Source organism: Felis catus, chromosome D1 (assembly GCF_018350175.1).
Source record: "Felis catus isolate Fca126 chromosome D1, F.catus_Fca126_mat1.0, whole genome shotgun sequence".
Lineage (NCBI taxonomy): Eukaryota > Metazoa > Chordata > Mammalia > Carnivora > Felidae > Felis > Felis catus.
In genome coordinates this window covers 108478899-108496475 of record NC_058377.1, presented here as the reverse complement: position 1 = coordinate 108496475, position 17577 = coordinate 108478899, and the positions used below count along the sequence as shown (strand labels likewise).

General features: G+C 61.7%; 1 protein-coding gene across 8 annotated transcripts; it reads right to left on the bottom strand.

Annotated features, from left to right (window-relative positions):
• Window positions 1–88: 88 nt before the first annotated feature.
• Window positions 89–16188, bottom strand: EHBP1L1 (EH domain binding protein 1 like 1). Of its 8 annotated transcripts, none has more exons than XM_023240060.2 (20): window positions 15801–16188; window positions 13021–13078; window positions 12278–12373; window positions 11933–11986; window positions 11663–11841; window positions 11434–11576; window positions 10937–10972; window positions 10779–10847; window positions 10524–10686; window positions 8389–10390; window positions 7771–7928; window positions 7634–7682; window positions 6540–7202; window positions 2717–2786; window positions 2541–2596; window positions 2327–2450; window positions 1981–2080; window positions 935–1008; window positions 736–850; window positions 89–601 (listed from the first exon to the last, which is right to left on the bottom strand). In XM_023240060.2, exons 1-20 carry the CDS (start codon window positions 15902–15904, stop codon window positions 502–504), a joined length of 4413 nt encoding a protein of 1470 aa, XP_023095828.2. In that variant the 5' UTR covers window positions 15905–16188; the 3' UTR covers window positions 89–501. The 8 variants fall into 8 exon arrangements, with proteins under 8 accessions (XP_023095828.2, XP_023095830.2, XP_023095831.1 ...); XM_023240062.2 differs by having other exon boundaries at window positions 9646–10390; XM_023240063.2 differs by having other exon boundaries at window positions 10255–10390; window positions 15801–16187.
• Between the last annotated feature and the right edge of the window lie 1389 nt (window positions 16189–17577).

Genomic DNA, 17577 nt, shown 5'->3' with positions numbered 1-17577 from the left:
CCTCAAAGCCCGCCCAGCCCCACTTCGGATCGCAGACAGCCTTATCGGCCTAGCCCCGCCCCCTTCCGTCTATTGAAAGCCCCAGGGCTGAGAAAGGCAGGCCTGGTGTGGCCTCGTCCAACTTTATTGCTCGCCAAGATCAGGAAAGGGGGGAGGGCGGGGGCGCAGCGGCTCACCGGCCATCCCTGTCCCCCCGCTGGCCGGCCCGGGCCCTGCCATCGGGGAGGGGTTCCGTAGGGGTGCTCCTGGGACCCCCAGGCCCCGCGAACACACGCACACACACTCACACGGACAAATAAATACGGCCCGGACGGCACGGCCGTCCAGCCGCTCCTGTCTGTCGGGCCCCCAGAGGCCGCCCTTCTTCCCCCCACACGGGGGCGACGGCGGCCCCTACGGGCGGCGCGCCGCGTCCGTGCGGCCCGGGTCCTCCGCAGCGCTAGTCCGGGGCGACGACCCGGCGCGGCAGCGAGAAAGCCTGCGGTCCGAGTGGTTGAGGCCTCAGCTCAGCGAACAGCGCTCGCGCCGGCTCAGCTGCCGGCTCAGCTTGCGGCGCCGCTGCTCCAGGCCGCGTTCCAGGCGCTCGTCCTCCTCCAGGGCGCTGGGAGGGAGCGGCTTGAAGTCAGAGTCGGGCCCCAACCCTAGTCTGCCCCCCTGGCCAGAGCGAGCCCTCCTCGGGAGTCCGCCCCTAGACGCCCCCCGCCCCCGCCCCAGCGCGGTCCCCACCCCACTCACATCCGCTCTTTGTGGTCCAGGTCCCGGACCAGCTCATCCCGCTGGTTCACCAGCGACACCAGCTCCTCCAGCAGAAGCTGCTCTCGGCGTTGCTGCGCGGCCGTTTTCAGCCAGTCTGAGGGCGGAGGAGGCCGAGGGTCAGGAGGCGCCCGTCCCTGCTCTGTACCGGCTCTCACCCTCTCCGGGCCCCATCTCCCACCTTCGATAGCTAGCATCGCCCGTAGCTCCCGGCTCAGCAGCTCGAACCTCCGCTCCAGGTCTTGCTCCTCGATACTGGGGTGGAGGGTGCGGGGTGGGTCAGGAAAAGGGGAACAGGAGAGGAAGGGGTCCCGGGGCTCTGACTACTCCCTGGCCTCCCATCCCACCTCATTACCAGTTCGTGTGGAGGGCTGGGCTGAGGAAAGCGCTATACCCCCGTCCCTGCCCCAGATCATCTTCCTTCCAACTGTTCTCCAAATGCTGGATGCTTATAGTTTCTCCTCCCATCCCCACTGCTTTTTATTTTTTAATTTTTAAATATGTATTTATTTTTGAGAGAGACAGAGCATGAGTGGGAGAGGGGCAGAGAGAGGGGGAGACACAGAATCCGAAGCAGGCTCCAGGCTGTGAGCTGTTAGCACAGAGTCCAACGTAGGGCTCGAACTCATGAGCCATGATATCATAACCTGAGCCAAAGTCGGACACTTAACTGACTGAGCCACCCAGGCACCCCTCCCTTTTTTTTTTTTTTTTTTTTTAATTAGGAAACAACCTTGCAGGATCATTTGGATGAACATTATTCATCAGCAGCAAGTATGAGACACTAAAATTATTCTGAAAAATGATCTAAAATCCAAAAGGGAGGCAAACTTGCCTTCATCCTGCAGGACTATCAAAGCAATCATGGTCAAGAGTTGCTTTTGACCCCACTTGGAAACCAGCTCAGATCTCTGTGGGCCTCAGTTTTTCTTATTGGAAAGGAACAGGGTCAAAGGAACAGGCACTCAGCCCTGACTTGCCTGTACCACGTTTTTCTCTGGGCCTTAGTTTTCGGATTCATAAAAACAGTACCAATAAAAGAGGTGTACAATTCATACAGGACTTTTGAGAAGAAGAAAATAAGGTGACTGAGCAATTTTCCAAAAAGACCTTTGCAGAAAGAAGAAAGTAGTGAATAGTTCTAACCAAAGTGGCCGAGATTCCCCTCTGTCCTGCACGCCCGGGGCGGGCTGGGGGCGGGGCCTGGAGTGGGAGGGGCTCACTCACAGCAGCTGCAGCTGGTCCTGCCTGCGGATGAGAGCGTTCTTCTTGTTGACCAACGTGAACCACTCCTGGATCAGCACCTCCTCCTGCAACCTGTTGGCACCTGAACCCGGCCAGGACAGTCACCAGGCCTGCCGTCAACCCAGGTGGCAAGACTAGGGTGGCTGGGGATCGGGGCTCGCTTCCTTACGGCACCCCAGAAGCCGGAGGCTTCCCTTGTCCCGCTGTAAATGGGGACAGAGACCCCAGCCTTGCCTCCTCCCAACTCCTCCCCAGATCCGGAAGGGCTGCAGGGCTGGGCAGATCTGGTGGCGTGTGTTGGGGAGTGGACTCCAGATGTCTGCCCCACCTGACTCCATAAGGCTCCTCAGCTGTGTCTCCACCTCCGCTGCCCGCCCATCTATCTGTCTCTGCTCCTGTTCCAGGGCCTGCAGCTCTGCGCACACGTACTGACTTGTGTCCTGGAACCGTTGCTGCAGAAAAGGGGGGGGCAGGGGGGGCTCAGTCCAGGCTCTGCCTGGGAAGCGCCACCCACCAGCTCCTCCCTCCTCAGCCCTCCTTACCAGCCCAGCCTCTTCCCCTGGACTTGGGGGTGGCTCCTCCGGTGGGGAACTCCCACCTGCAGACAGAGACCGGGTTAAGGCACCTCCATCTGACAGCTGCCCCCAGGGCGTCCCCAGCTCAGGATCTGTGAACAGCCTGAACTGAGCTGGGTCACTACTCCTTCACAACTACTCACCAGGGGGCTGCTGTGGGGCTGTGGTTGTAGATGGGCCAGGGGCAGGGCTGGGGTCAGGGCCCAGGCCTTCCTGTGGAGAAAGGGGCCGGTGAGGGCTTGCAGGGCTCCCCAACAGCCCTGCCCTAGGGCCAGCCAGAGCCTCATGCACACGCAGGGGAGGAGAGGCCCTCAGTTCCAGGCCCTGCCCACCCCAGCTGCTTCTCCAGTCCTGCATGCACAGAACTCCACCCTCCGTCCCCTCCAGGGAAAGTGCCTCCCCAAGGGAAGGCCATGGCCTTCACCCTGCCTGGCCCTGTGATCCTGGGCCAGTCCACGCCCACTCTGGGAGCCTCACAGTCCTTGTTCCCTGGGCTGGGTTTACAAGGCTTTTGTGAGAGTCAGGGGTGAAAGGCTGTGAGGGGCCTGGCTGGGGCCTCTCCTTCTCCCTCTCGCCCCTTCCTGCTTGGAGCTCCCTCAGGCCACCTCCGACTCCCATCACCTGGTGCTTGAGTCTCCATCGTGGCCAGGGGCCCGCACGGTGACACTGAGCTCCCTTGATGCATGCACCTCATCTCCAGACCCAGGCCATCTTGGGCCAGCACCTCCATATCCTGGCCAAAAGGGGGCACCCTCCCACCTTATCAATTCCCACGCCCAGACTGCTGTGCTCTTCGTAGAACACTCAGAACAGGTCAGGTGGGCTGGGCCTACCAATTTCAGTCTCCAAAGGCAGGGCTGGCCCTTAATGTGCCCTGCCCCTGGCGACTTGCTGGGTGGGTGGGGGGTCAGCTCCGGGGGCTCAGGTCAGCAGATAGCCTGGCCCCTTTGATGGCTCCTGCTCGGGCCACCCTTCTAGGTCACAGGGTGGGGAGAAGGTTGAACTACCCCACTGTCCACTCCATCCTGTGCTTCTCTGAGAAGCGTCCCTGGACGGATGGCGGTCAGATGCCATCCTCTCTGGCCCGTGTCAGTGGCCACTACCCGTTCCCTGCCTGCTGACTCTACCCTCAAGTCACAACTGAGGGATCTTCCTAAAACCTTCACCGGATGGTGTCACTCCCCCAGCCCCCAGACCCCTCTCAGCGCCCAATCTTGTTGCCGAGGCCTGTTGGCAGCTCCAGCCTCAACTCCTACTACCCCAGACCCCACCCAGACACCAGCCGTTGGCCATAGCAATGGACTTTCGCTTCCCCAAATAGCTTCCTCAGCCTGGACTGGCCTCTATCTGGGGAAACCTGACATCAGCAACCTTCATGACCCGGCTCGGCTCCACCTCCATGAGGCCCCTTCGGGCTCCCACACAGCTTTCTGTCTCTCTTCCCGAACTTCACCCCTCCTGAGGCCCGGGGAGTGCCCCCCTCCATGGCTTCCCAGGCACCCCCCATCCCTGCTTGCACCCCCATCATAGCTGCTGGTTATCTGTGTCTCCCTGCCCAGAGGCAGCCCCGGCAGACAGGATGGGGCCCAGAGAATGCACTCAGGGCCCACCAATTAGCGGCTGTTGACTAGACATTGATGCGTTGGACACGGTACATATAATGACTCCACCAGTCCCCCCAAGAGCTCTGTGATTCGGGGGTCATAACATCACCACTTCACAGAACAGGACACCAAAGGTCAGAGATGAAGCTCATATAGGTCTGGCCTAGGACCCAGGGCCGTCTAATCCAAAGATGTGTTCCCAAGCTGGGCCACCCACTGGCTGTTTGCCTCTGGGCCAGTCATACTCCCTGGGCTTCTGTTTGTCTTTATGTGAGAGAAATCCGGACCCTGTGGAAACTGGGGGTGGCAGGGTTCCAGAAAGGCATCTGGGGAAGAACACAGTTCCCCTTTCTTGACGGCACCCTGAAGTAGTATCTCAAGGCCACTCCGTGAAGGACTTAGGCATTTGCTGCTTCTCCTCAGGGAAAGAGGACAGAAAGGTTAAGTGGCTCGCCCAGAGTCCCGCAGCCAGCCAGCCAGCCAGTAGTGCTGAGCCTAGCAGAGGGCACCGTTTCATAGTTCTGGCTTCACGGGTGTTCTCAACTTTCTCCTTGAACCTCAATGTTCCCACCTGCAAATGGGGTAATCATTCCTCCCCGGAAGGGACATTGTGAGAAGTCAGTTGGGACCTAATAAGGGGTCATGGGGGCAGGGCCTAGCATGCAGCGTGCACTCCACCCACAGAGCAGGCAGAGGCAGAAGAGTGGAGGAGAAACCCCAACCTCAGCAGCCACTGAGCTTACTCACTCAGCCCCGATGGGAATTCCAATGCTTCCTCCCGTCTGACCCCAATTCCCCTTTCTATATCCTCACGCATGGCCCCTCCTCCAGGAAGCCTTGCTGGGCCGCACCAGAGGCACCCTGCCCTCCTCTAGGCGTTGCTTCGGCCCCACCCCAGCTTCAAGGTGCCTGACTTCATCCCATCCAGGACTTTGGGAGCTCCCAAGGGCAGGGACAGGCCTGACCTCCTCCTACTGCATGCATAGGGCATGGGGGATGGGAACAGCCAATAAGGAGGAGTCCCCTCCAGCCCCGTGGGTCACAGATCTCCTGTGGGACAAGGGTTCGGGAAGGGCCTGGCTCAGAAGGACCAAATGCTGGGACTTGGGCAGAGAAGGGTGTAGGACGGAGCCTCCCCTCTAAGATTTAAGGAGCCAGTGACATATGTTAATGAGACTGTGGCCAGAGGACAACAGACAGGCCAGGGGTGACTGTGTCCCTCTGGCCCTTGCGTATCACATCTCCTAGGGGTGCCTCTGGTGCCCTCTCTGTCTCTCATTCACAATGCTGTGCCTCTGACCCGCTCAAGGCTCCCGCTCTCCAAACCTGCGGACCTCGTGGGAGATGACTGGCAGATCCCTAAAGGAGACCCGAGCTTTCCTGCTAAGAGCACACTTTTACTTAAGCAGGTCCCCCCATTTGAGAACCATCTCTTCCCATCTTATCAGCCTAGCTCACGTGGCCGCTTCTTCCAGAAAGCCTTTCCCGGTTTATTCCCTCCTTTCTTTGGAACGTCATCCCTGGGCAGCTGAAGGCTTGCAGTGGCCTGACAGGGCTGCCCCTGCTGTTGTGGGCAGGATGGGTGCAGGGGGTGGAAGGAACCCCAGCTGGGAAGCCACTTCAGTGGCACTTGTCCTTGAGCAAATCCCTGCCTTCTCCGGGACCACCTCCCTTTCAGTGCAATGACCATATGATACCCTGGGAGACCCGAACCTGAGAAATGCAGGGGCTGGGGGAGTGGGGTGGAGGGGGCACCAGGCAGGGTCTCCCAGCTTCACCCTCCCATTATCAGAGAAGAATGGGTCTCCAGGATCTGGAGTTAAAGATCCGAATCAGAGATACTTGGAACAGGGAGGCCCTGGCTGGCCCCGCTCAGGACAGAAGCCCTGCCCGGCCTACAGGGCAATGGTGGCTGCTGAGCGACCCAGGGCCAACCGCAGGGAAAGAAACGCCCCCACCCACTTCACAGTCCCTAAAGAGCAGCGTGCTGAGTGCTGACAACCACGGAGCCTCCTAGGAACTTCCTGCTACAACCCTGATTCCACTACCTGGGTGTCAGGCATTAAGAACCATTAGCATAGATTCCAAGCTGGCAGCAAAGGTGGAGACCCTGCCCAGGAGGCCGCTCTGGGCCTGGGGGGCCTCGGCCTGCACGTGTCCCCTGAACAGAAGCCCACTCCGCCGCCGGGGGACTCTTCCCGGACACCACGGCCCCCGCACTCAGAAAGCGCCTCGCCGCGTCCAGCCGAGTCCTGCTGCCCTGAAGCCGCCGCGCCTGCGCCGTCTCTGCCCATGGGGACCCTCAGGACCCATCCCTCTCTGCCCGGCCACCCTCGACCCCGCGCCACAGGAGGGCACTCACCGCAGCCGCGGCCCCGGCGGCCCCCGCGTCCGGGTCTTCCACCGAGAAGGAGTTGCTGTTCCGCAGCCGCGAGCGCCTCTTCTTCAGCAGGTCGGCGTCGCGCACGTGGGAGAAGGAGCCGTGCGCGCGGGGCGGGGGCACCGGCCCGGCCTCCCCGTTGACCGACGGCCGCCGCAGCCTCACGCCGCCCCCGGCGCCCGGCGCCCCCGCCCCGTTCACCAGCCCCTCGGCCGGGGGCACGGACGCCCGGGCTCCGGGACCGTCGGCAGGGGCTTCCGCGGAGCGCGCCTCCGGGGCGGCCTCCGCACCGCGGTCCTTGGAGGCCGCCTCGGGAGCCGCCCCGTCCGCGCGGTTCTCGGGCTCCTTGAGCCCCTTGGGCCCCTTGGGCTCCTCCGGCGCCTCGGCCCGGTGTTCGCGCAGCCGCTGCGCCAGGCCCCCGGCGTCCAGGCCGTCGGGCGGGCTCGGCTGGGCGCTGGCCACGCGGTACGTGCCAGCGCCGCCGCCGCCCTCCAGCTGCACCAGCTGCAACTCCTGCCCGGTGCAGAAGGCGCGGATCTGGCACAGGTACGTCATGACGATGAGCTTGTCGGGCACCGACAGCAGCACCATGTCCGCCGGCTCCAGCAGCCGCGACACGCCCAGAGCCGCGAAGCCATCGAAGGCCTAGGAACGGTGCGCTGGGGATCAGCGGCGGCGGCGGCGGGTGTTACCCAGCGACGCTGCGGCCCCGCCCAGGACCGCCGGAGGAATCCCCGCGACCGGCACGCCGGGGTTTTGCCTAGCAACGCCTTCACCCTTCTATTGGGGGAAATCTAGCAACAGGGCCCGCCCCCGCGTCACCCAGCAACTGCACACCAAAGGGCGGTTTTGGAAAAACCATCTGGGGGAAATAGGCTTTAAAACAAAACAAAACTAAGAAAAACGAACAGTTTAAAGACCAAGAGGGTAAAAAAGTGACAGAACTTCCCAAACCCACTTGCTGGGGCCCTGCAGCCCGTAGGTCCCTCTCCTAAGGACAGACGGACCCTAAGTGTTGGATCTACGGCCTGGCTCCAGACCCTTTCCCCCCAGGCATCGCTCCCTCTCCATCTCACCTGCTTGTTGTTCTGCTTGATGTTGAGTGGGTCCAGGGAGGCGTAGTCGCTGCAGAGAGAGGGCCCGTCAGAGGCTGAAATCACACTGCCCTCCCAGCAGGCTCCCTCATTCATTCCCACCCCCTCTGGCCGCTCACATCTTGTCTGGGTAGAATCGGTGCAGGATGGCACAGAAGGCCAAGCCGTTGCGCCAAGATGTAGTGAAGTTGGTGACTCGGACACCACGGTAGCCAGCGGTGACTTCCTGGCACCACTCCAGCAGGGATTGACTGGAGCTGACCAGAGCACGTGGTGCCTAGGGACACAGGGATGGGCTCAGGGAATGTGAACGGAGGACCTGTATACCCTCTGACCCCTGGGCACAGAATAGCCCTGGCTCTGGGTTTGCAGGGGTCACCAGAGACCACTGGCCAGAGCCTTGGGACTAGGCAAAGGGTTTCCAGCTCTGTGGTTATCTACCAAGGTCACCTAAAAGGTCAGTGGCCCCCAGGCAAGATCAGAGGTCACCAGCAGCCACACCTCAAGGTCAGCCCAGAAAATCAGCTTAGGGGTGTCCGGGTCCATGCAGCCCAGGGAAGACAGATGGGGGAGCCAGGGCATCCTGAGAGAGGAGAGGGTGAGGGGGGCTCCTTGAAGCTGAGCCCCTATCCCACCGCACCCCAGTCGACCAGGTGGGTCCATGCAGAGCCGCCGTTAGCTCAGCCCCAGGTTAGTGGAAAGCAGCGGACTGGGCCCTCGGCGGCCCCCATCCCTACCTGGCTGCCTGGCAGCCTCCCGTCCTCTTCAGGCTCCTCTGGGGAAGAGGCCCCCGAGGGCTTGGGGACCCCAGCCCCTGCCCCGCTGGCCACCTGCACCTCAATCAGGCTGGCCTCCGGGAGGTTTCCCTCAGCTTCTTGTCCCTGCTCAGTCCCTGAGAACCCGGCCTCTGCTTCCTGGGCCTCAAAAATACCAGATTCGTTCTCTGGAGGCCCTAAAATCTCCGTCTCTGCTTCCTGGGCCCCCCAAGCCCCAGACTTGGCCTCTGAAACTCCCAGCACCTCAGCTTCTGCCTCCTGGGCCCTCAAAACTGTGGTCTCTGCCTCTGCTCCCTGGGGCCCTAAAACTCCACGCTTAGTGATGGAATCCTGCAAAGCTTCATATTGGAGAGTCTCCCAGAGCCCAGTCTCTGCCTCCTGGACCCCCAAAGTCTTAGCCTTGTCCTTCTCAGCCTCTAAAACTGTCGTTTCTGTCTGTTGAGTCCCCAGTCCCTCAGCCTCTGCCCTTCCAACTCCTGGCCCTGAAACCCTTGAACCCCCCACCTCTGTCTCCAGGGCTCCTGCTATCTGATTTTCTATCCTGGGAACCCCTGAACCCCCAGCTTCTATCTCCTGGGTCCCCGGTATCTCAGCTGCTGCTGTCTCAGTCTCAAACCCTGGGATCCCTGAGCCCCCTACCTCTGTTTCCCGGGTCCCTGCTGTCTCAGACTTTATCCCTGAACCCCCCACCTCAGCCTCTTGGGTTTCCAGTATCTCAGCCTCTGCCGTCCCAGCTTCTATCTCTGGCATCCGGGAACCTCCCACCTCTGTCTCCTGGGCCCCCAATATTTCACATTCTGCTATCTCAGCTTCTATCCTCAGTATCCCTGAACCACCAGCTATCTCCTGGGTCCCCAATATCTCAGTCTCTGCCATTCTAGTCTTTGTCCCCAGAAACCCTGAACCCTCAGCCTCTGTTTTCTGGGCTCCCAGTTCCTCAGACTCTGCCATCCCAGCAGTCTCTGACTCTAGGAGCCCTGATCTCACGATCTGTGTCTCCTGGGCCCCCAACGCCGTGGCTTCTGCTGTCCCCATCTCTATCTCTGGGAACCCTGATCCCTCCACTTCGGTCTCCTGGGTCCCCAGTACCTCTGACTCTGCCACCCCCGTCTCTGTTCCCAGGACCCTTGAATCCCGAGTCTCTGCCTCCCAGACCCCCAGATCCCTAGACATCACCCCCTGGTCAGTTGCTGGTGGGGCTCCCTGGTACTCGCTCACCTGGGGCCTGGTGCTTGCTGCTCCAACAGAGGGACCCTGCTCCAGGCCTGTCCCCCCAACACCAGGGGCTCTGCCTCTCACCTCTGCACCCTCTCTCTCCTGGCCTGCAGCAGCCCTGGCCCCACTGAGGTCACTGAGACGCCTGGTGTGCCCTGCAGGGTCTGCTGGGGGTGGGCTCAGGACTGTGGGAGCCTCATCCCTGGTCCTGACCCCTGTCTTCCCCTGAGAGCCCCTTGGAGGAGCCTCGGGAGTCCCCTTGAATCTTGCCTCAGACATCACCCCTACAGCCTCTGGTCCCTCAGTGTCCACATGTCTCACCTTTGACATCTGCTCAGTATCCACTTGACTCCCTTCTAAACTCTCTTCAGCCTCCCTGGCTCTGACGTCTGACCTCTTAGTGTTCACCTCTCTGACTCCTGACTCCTGCTCAGTGTCCGTCCCCCCAGCCCCCTGCCTATCCCCAGCGCTCCTCCCCTTAACCTTAGGTTTCTGCCCTCCCAAAGAGTCTCTGGAGCCTCCACCCTCAATGCCTGGGGCCAGCCTGGCTCCCTGAGCCTCTGTCCCTTCCTGCGGGCTTTCCTGGGCCTGGGTCTGCCCAGAAGAACGCACTCCTGCTGGGGGATCCCCTGAGGCTTTGGGAGCCTCATCTTCCCCTTGGGGGACTAGGGGCCAGGGGGCATCAGAGCCTTTCCGGAGCCGAGGGGCTGGGGTGGGGGCCACCTCCTGGCCTGGCTGTCTTGAAGACCTGAGGAGAGAGCAGGAGAGAGCATTTTTAGCCCCATCCCCGCCCTTCAGGTTCTTAGGGCCCTGGAAAGGCACGCTGGTAGGTGTGCAGCTTTCTAACAGTGGGCGGGGGACAGGCTCGTGCCAAAGCTCACCTCTTCTCTGGTGGGGTTCCCGGGGGCCTTGGGGCCTTGAGGCCCACCTGGCCCCCTGCTACAGTAGCTCTTTCAGACCCCTGGCCCTGGGAGGTCCTGGCTGGGGGCGCAGGGGCACTCACAGGGGCCGGGCTGGTATCCTCCACACTAGAGGGGTTGGCAGCTGGGGAGGAAGGAAGGGAGGGGTGCTGAGGCCTGGGCCCTGAGGCTGGAGGTCCATTCCCTCCCCGGTCCCAACCTGAGCCTGGGCCTCACCTGCCTGCTGGTGCTGGGCCCGGCCCTCCTCCTCCTCCTCACAAAGTGTCTTCAGCTCCCGAGGGGGATCTGGGGTGGGGATGGTGGGGGGGCAGGTCAGCCCAGGGGAGGGCCCTGCAGGTCTGACCCCCTCCCCCCAACCAGAGTCCTGGGCCTACCTGGGAAACGCCCCAGCCTCAGGGCACCGCCCCGGCCTGCGAGAAGAGACAGGCCCTCGGATGCAGAGAAAGAGAGAGAGAGAACCACAAGGACAGACAGAAACAAAGCCTTAACAAGCAAAAGGGAGGGATGAGGAAGCCAGTGAGGAGGGCCAGGGTGGGTGGCGAGGGCTGGGGAGATCAGACTCCCCTCTGCGCGTTTGGCCCTGCCGTCTCCGGGCAGGTACCCGCTCAGGGCTGATGAGAGGGCCAGCGGCTCTGGGAACCCATCCTGCAGGACTCAGCCAAGAACCCAGGCCGCCGCAGGACCAGGAGCCAAGTTTGGACAGTCAGGGCTGCCGGGGCAGGTTGGGGCTTCCCCGGGCCGTAGTGAGCCCCCTCACTGGGCGTGCTCAAGGCAGGCCCTGGCCCGACACAGCGAGGGGCTTATGGGCGGGCTTATCCCCCACCCTCCCTAGGTCTTGGAGATCTCAGTCCATGGTAGGCTGTGAGCCCACCTGGCTGGGGGACACGAGCCCGTGCCTCAGGGGCACCTGGACCATTGGCCTCCTCCTCGTCACTCTCAGCGAAGTCGTCCAGGTTGCCCACGTCACTAGGCTTCACGCTCATGAGGCTCGCAAGACTCTGCATATCATCGTCCCTGGGGGTGGGGGGGTCAGAGGTCAGGGGTCGGGGCTGGGGACAGAGATTACAGACTAAGGCCAAGGGAGGAGGATGGGCACTCACGTGGCACGGCCCTCGCGCAGCAGAACCCCCGAGAGAGTGAGGCTCAGCTCCGCGTGCACCACCTTCACCGACTTGGGCTTCAGCCGCAGCCGCAGGGGGACTGGGGCAGGCACGGGCCCCGCATGGCGGGCCAGGTCCACCTCTGCGGTGGCCAGCACCTTCCGCTGCCCCTTGGATTCCTGTGGGCCGGGGAGAAGGGCCGGGGGGAGGAGCATCAGTGCCGCCCCCGAGGCCCCAAGAGCCCAAGCCCCGGCCTGCCCAGCCACTCACATTCTCAATAATAAACGTCCACTCTTTGGCCTCGTACTGGTCCACGTGAGGGTCCTGGGAAAAGGGGGAACTGGTGAGTACAGGGGCTGCTGGGGTGAGGGCGGTACGGGGAGAAGGGCCAGCCGTCTCTCACGCTGCTTCTAGCAGCTATGTGTGCATGCTACCCGCTCCAGAGAGACCTCCTGGGCCACCCACCCTGAGCAGGCTACCCCCACCCCCATCTGGCTTCTTGGCCTCACCCCTCCGTTCTGAGTTGGATGGATAACACACTGGGATCCCTCGTGGCTGCCTGGGTTGTAATCGGCCCCTCCCACTCCCACCTACTCAGGAAGGTTAGAGACTCACCCTGTATAGGGTCACAGAGATGTCCACATTCTCTGGAACCATCCACACCACGGTGCCCCGGTATGGGTTCTGGATGCCTGGCTGCCAGCTGTGGGCCTACAATGAGCAGTCTGAAGCCTCCCCTGACTCTTGAGTCTCCCCTTGTCCCCTGTCCTTATCCCCAAACTTGACCTCATCTTGCTCTCCATTCTGTGGATTCTGTTGTTTTTTTTTTTTTTTAATGTTTATTTAGTTTTGAGAGAGAGAGCACAAGCAAGGGAGGGCAGAGAGAGAAGGGGGACACAGAATCCGAAGGAGGCTCCAGCCTCTGAGCTGTCAGCACAGAGCCCGATGCTGGGCTCGAACCCCCGAACCACGAGATCATGACCCGAGCCGAAGTTAGATGCTTAACCGACTGAGCCACCCAGGTGCCCTAGCATTGATTTAGTTTTTAGAGAGAGAGAGAGAGAGAGAGAGAGCACGAGCAGGGGAGGGGCACAGAGAGAGGGGGACAGAGGATCCGAAGCAGCCTCAAGATGACAGCAGCAAGCCCAACGCGGGCTCCCAACTCGTGAAGCACGAGATGGTGACCTGAGCCCAAGTCGGAGTTTCAACCAACTGAGCCACCCAGGAGCCCCCTTTCTGCGGATTCTGGTCCAAACCCGAAGCCGACTCCACTCTCCCATCAGTCCTCACCCACTTACCCCACACCCACTGTTGGCCTCACCCCCAACCTGGACCCCCCAGCTGACAACCTCCCCCACCTTGGAGCAGATGCGTCTGTTCCGCCGGGTCCATACCACCACCAGCTTATCCGGTTGCCTAGGGGTGGGGAGAGAGGGGGCTACTCAGTCGGGCCCACTCGCCCAGCCTCTCCATCTCCTCCGGGGTCTTCCTTCTGCCCACACCCTCCTCGCCCAGGAGAGGGACTGGACAGCCCATTATCTGGAGCCTCCAGGAGCAGGGTGGAGCTGCTTGAGGCAGGGTGAGGCCCAGGGCAGAAGGGCAAAGGCCCAGATGTGTGTGGGCCGCCAGGGATTATGAAGACAGGCAGCCAGAGAGACAGAGACATATAGAGAGACAGGCACACACAGAGACAGGGAGATACACATAAACACAGCGAGGACCCTGCAAGAGACACACAGACTTAGAGACACAGGGAGAGACAGACTTGGAGGAAAACAAACCCCATCACTCACAAATATGTGGGGAGTGCGCACTGTGAGCCCAGCCCGGTTTAGGGGCAGAGCAGAGCACAGAAGAAATGAGACCCTTTCGGGGGCTGAGGACAACAGAGGTAGGGGTGGAGGGCCAATCAAGAAAGAAAAAAAGTGAACAAGCTGGCTTCAGGGAGATGGGAGAGAGCCACTGGGGTCTCCTTGAACTTGGGGTGTCTGAGCAAGGCATGAGTGGGGGAGGGACAAGCTCGTGAGGCTCTGGAGAAGGAGGGTTCCAGAAGGGATGGCAAGTGCAACGGTCCGAGGTTGGGGACGGAGCAGGGGGGGTGGGGGCTCGGGATCAGAGCGAGGGGCAGAGGGTGGGAGGTGATCAGAGACACACAGGGTCAGTTTGTCATCAGACAACCACCCAGGGCCTTCCACGTCCAGCCCTTCGCTGGGGTCAGAGGCCCTGAGAGCCAGCCATGCCCCCACCTCTCAAACCCAGAGCCCTGGACTCTAGCTCTGCAGGGCCCCTGACTCCCACAAGGGGCATCAAGAAAGACTTCCAGAAGGTGACATCCAAACCAACTGCATACACCGGGGCCGACTCAGAGAAGAGGCAGAGACGTGAAGAGACAGACAAAACAAGGGCCAAGAGTTGCCCGTGCAGGGCCCAGCCCCACAGCGATAACACGTGGGTGCGGGGAGAAGGTCCTTTTGGGTTAGAGGGTCCAAGTGCTGCCCACGAGGGTGGGGGTGGTTGAGGGGACCATCAGGCCGAGGGCAGTACAAGAGCCCTCTTTGCCTGCACCCGGCCCCAGGCCAGGGCACTTAGGTTCACCCACCTCACTGCCCCTCTGTAGGCGGGGCCAGGATAAATGGCTCTCCCGTCAACCCCTGAGAATCCTGAGGCCCGGAGAGGTTGGGAGCCAGGCAAAGTAACAAAGCCAAGCGCAGAGCCCGCCAGCCTGCAGCCAAGCTCCTCTCCCCAACCCCAAACTGCAGGTGATGGCTGAGCAAAAGTAACCACCACGGGGCCTTCCCAGAAAGGGGAAGCAGACAGGGGTGCCTAGAGAGGGCGGGGCCTGGCTGGGCAGCCTGACTCAGGCCAGGCACGCCCTCCTGGGGAGCCTGAGATCTGGGCAGGGGCAGCTTCCTAGCCTGGGCTCCTAGCTCAGAAGCCCAGTAGGCCCTGCCCACCCCCGTGACTCAGATGCATTGACACTGCCCGCACCCTAGGCCTGCTCTCTGGGACCATGCCCAGCGTCCCCTTGGGCTCATCCTGGATGCTGGGGCAGAAGGTAGAAGCCAGAGACCAGAGTTCAAGTCCTAGCCCTGTGCTGTGTTACCCTAGTCAGCCCCTGTCTTCTCTGGGCCTCGCCAAATGGAGTGAAGGGCCCTCCAGCTGGCCCAGTCAAAACCACGGATCTGGCTGCTGCCCAAGGGACCCTAGCCTCCTGCTCACTCCCCTCCCTTTGGACCCCATGATCCCTTCCTGCCCCAGCAGCTTTCTCTTGGGAGCCTAAATTTAGCCCCGCCTGGCGGGCGAGGCCCCCACAGCTGTGCCCTAATCCAGCCAAGGGAAGCCGACACCAGTGAGCACGTATATTTAGGGTGTGACGCAGGGGTCCGGGCAGCTGCGGGTGGGAGCCATGTGAACAAGATGCCCCCGGCTCCTTTGGCAGTCTGAGCCAGGTTCTGTGCTCTCTCACACATCTCCCCCTGACCGGGCCACCTCGCCCTCCCTAGGCCCTCTCTCCTCCCAGACTCACAACCTTCTAGGCCCTCAGGCCCCTTTAAGCCGATCCCTGCCTCCCTCCTCATCCCTCTCAGTACTCAGTTTCCCCTTTTAAGGACATTGTGGAGACTTATCCAGCCTCCCAGCATCCACTCTGGCTGAGGCCTGCGTGTGTGCGTGCGTGTTCCTCTGGCTCAACGAGTGGGCAGAGGGGGAGGGGGCAACATCCTTGTTCTGAGCTGGACCCGTCGATGGAGGTTTCTGCCGCGGCCTGGCCACCCGCAGACCTCAAAATTTGCTCCCTTTTCCGATGCCACCCGGAACCATCCCTCTGGTCAAAAAAACAGGAGGCCTCCCTTCCCCCAGCCCTGAGCGCAGCCGAGGAAGGTGTGGGCAACAGACAGACAGATTCCCAGGCCTGCAAATTCTGACCTCCACTCCCCAACAGCTACCCACACCACCAAGTCTAGGGGCCCCACAAACTGCAGAGGCACTTTTGAATCTCTGTCTGGGACGCCAGGGCCCAAGGTGGGGCAAGGGGCCTGTTGGGCCCCTGGGTTGGGGGCAGGGTTCTCTCAGGCTTTAACGGCGCCGCCACAGGGTCCCGGCCAGCCCGCGGAGTCCCCCAGGCCTCCCTGTCACTCACCATTTCTTGGTGCACTCCACCACCAGCTCGTGGTAACAGGCCACAAACTGGAACTTGGCGGCCCGCTTGCCCACGCGCTGCAGGCGCTTCCACACCGAGGTCATGGCCCCCGCCGCCCCCGCCGCCGGATCCTCAGACTCTGGGCTCCCGCTGGCCCGAGACCGCTGGCCGGCCCTGGGTCCCCATGGCCTCCGGGGCTGCTATCCGAGCCGCCCGTCCCGTCCGTCGGAGATGTCCGAGGCTCGGACCCGGGGCCGATCTCCCCGGGGAGGCCGCTGGGGCCCGCCGGGTGGTCCGGCTGAGTCGGCGGGTTGTCCGGGGCGCGTCGGGTCGCTGGAGCGCTGAGCGGCGAGCGCGCCGTTTCCTGGAGCCGCACCCCCGTCGGAAGGCGGGCGGGGCTCCGGCGGGGGCGGGGGCGGGGGCCGGGGCCCGGGCGGGAGCGGGGGGCGGGGCGGCCCGGCTTCCGGGGCCTCGCGCCTCTACCGCGGTTGGCGGGGAGGGGAGGGGTACGAGGGGGACGCCCGGTCCGCAGCGCCGGCTCGCAGCGCGCCGAGGCGGTGCGGACGCGGGGGCCAGGGGAGAGAGCAACCAACAACTTGGTGCCGCCCTCTCGAGCATTGCCCTGGCCGCCACCCTTCCTGCCCGCAGCCCTGGGAGGTATGTACTGTTGGCCCCATTTCACAGGTGGTGGAAACAGAGACCCGGGAAGAACAGACCTGCTCAGGTCCACACTGAGAACCTGGGCCAGAGCCAACTGCCCTCGACAGGGGTGGCGGACTCCTGCTGTCACCTAAGTCTTAGCCTAAGTAGGAAGGAGCAGAGTCAGGGGGTCAACCTGGGTGGCCCTACCTGTGGGCAGCACCCACTTGCCAGTCTCAGAACCTGACTCCTTAGCTGGCGAGTGGGAAGATAGCCCCAACATCACACAAGCAGCTGACTTCCAACAAGTGTGTGACCTTGGGCGAAGCACCAACACTCTGAGCCTCAGTTTCTACCTCTGTTAAGTAGGGATAATTATAGTTCTGCCTCTTACACAGTCACTGAGAATATGAAATCCTGGGAAGCGTTTAGTACGGAGACTGGCTGATTTTCTGAGGTCTTATTAAATGGAATCCGCTACCTGGGGCACCTGCGTGGCTCAGTCGGTTCAAAGTCCGACTCTTGGTTTCAACTCAGTCCCGATCTCATGGTTCGTGAGTTCGAGTTCTGGCTCTGCACTGGCAGCATGGAGCCTGCTTGGGATTCTCTCTCACTCTCTCTCTTCCTCCCCTCCCCTGCTCACACTGCCGCTGGCTCTCCCAAAATAAATAAACTTAAAACAAATAAATGGAACTCGTTATCACAGACTGGAAAGTGTGTGTGTGCACGCACAAATGAGTTTACTCTCCCGGCCCTAAGAAGCCTGCCCCAGGCATCAACCGCCCTGTTCGCACCTAGGTTAGAACCCTTCTCGCCTACCTGCATGGTAATGAACACCTGCAGGTATCAGGCCGAGTTAGAGAACTGTCAGTCTCCTTCCCTCCCTGCCTGCCCTCTGCAAGGCTTGTGAATGGACTGCAGGCTGGTGCTCAGTAAATACTCGGTTTGAACAGGATAACTGATCTGCCAGGAGTGCCTGCCTTTGTGTCCAGGAGGCAAGGGACCGCACAGCAGGGTGTGGGGGTGAGCAGCCTGCAAACCTAAGCTGTGCAATTTCGAGGTCCCCTGTTTTTCATCTCAGGAAGTTATGGGGGTGTTATGTGTGTGCCTGGAGGTCTGAGCACCCACCGTACCCAAT

Excerpts from the sequence above, each read along its gene's own strand:
- EHBP1L1 (XM_023240060.2), bottom strand. The coding sequence starts at position 15,904 with ATGACCTCGGTGTGGAAGCGCCTGCAGCGCGTGGGCAAGCGGGCCGCC. Across the intron at positions 11,842-11,932 it reads GGACGTTTATTATTGAGAAT|GAATCCAAGGGGCAGCGGAA; the intron begins GTGAGTGGCTGG and ends CCCGGCCCACAG. Across the intron at positions 851-934 it reads GGCGATGCTAGCTATCGAAG|ACTGGCTGAAAACGGCCGCG; the intron begins GTGGGAGATGGG and ends CTCCGCCCTCAG.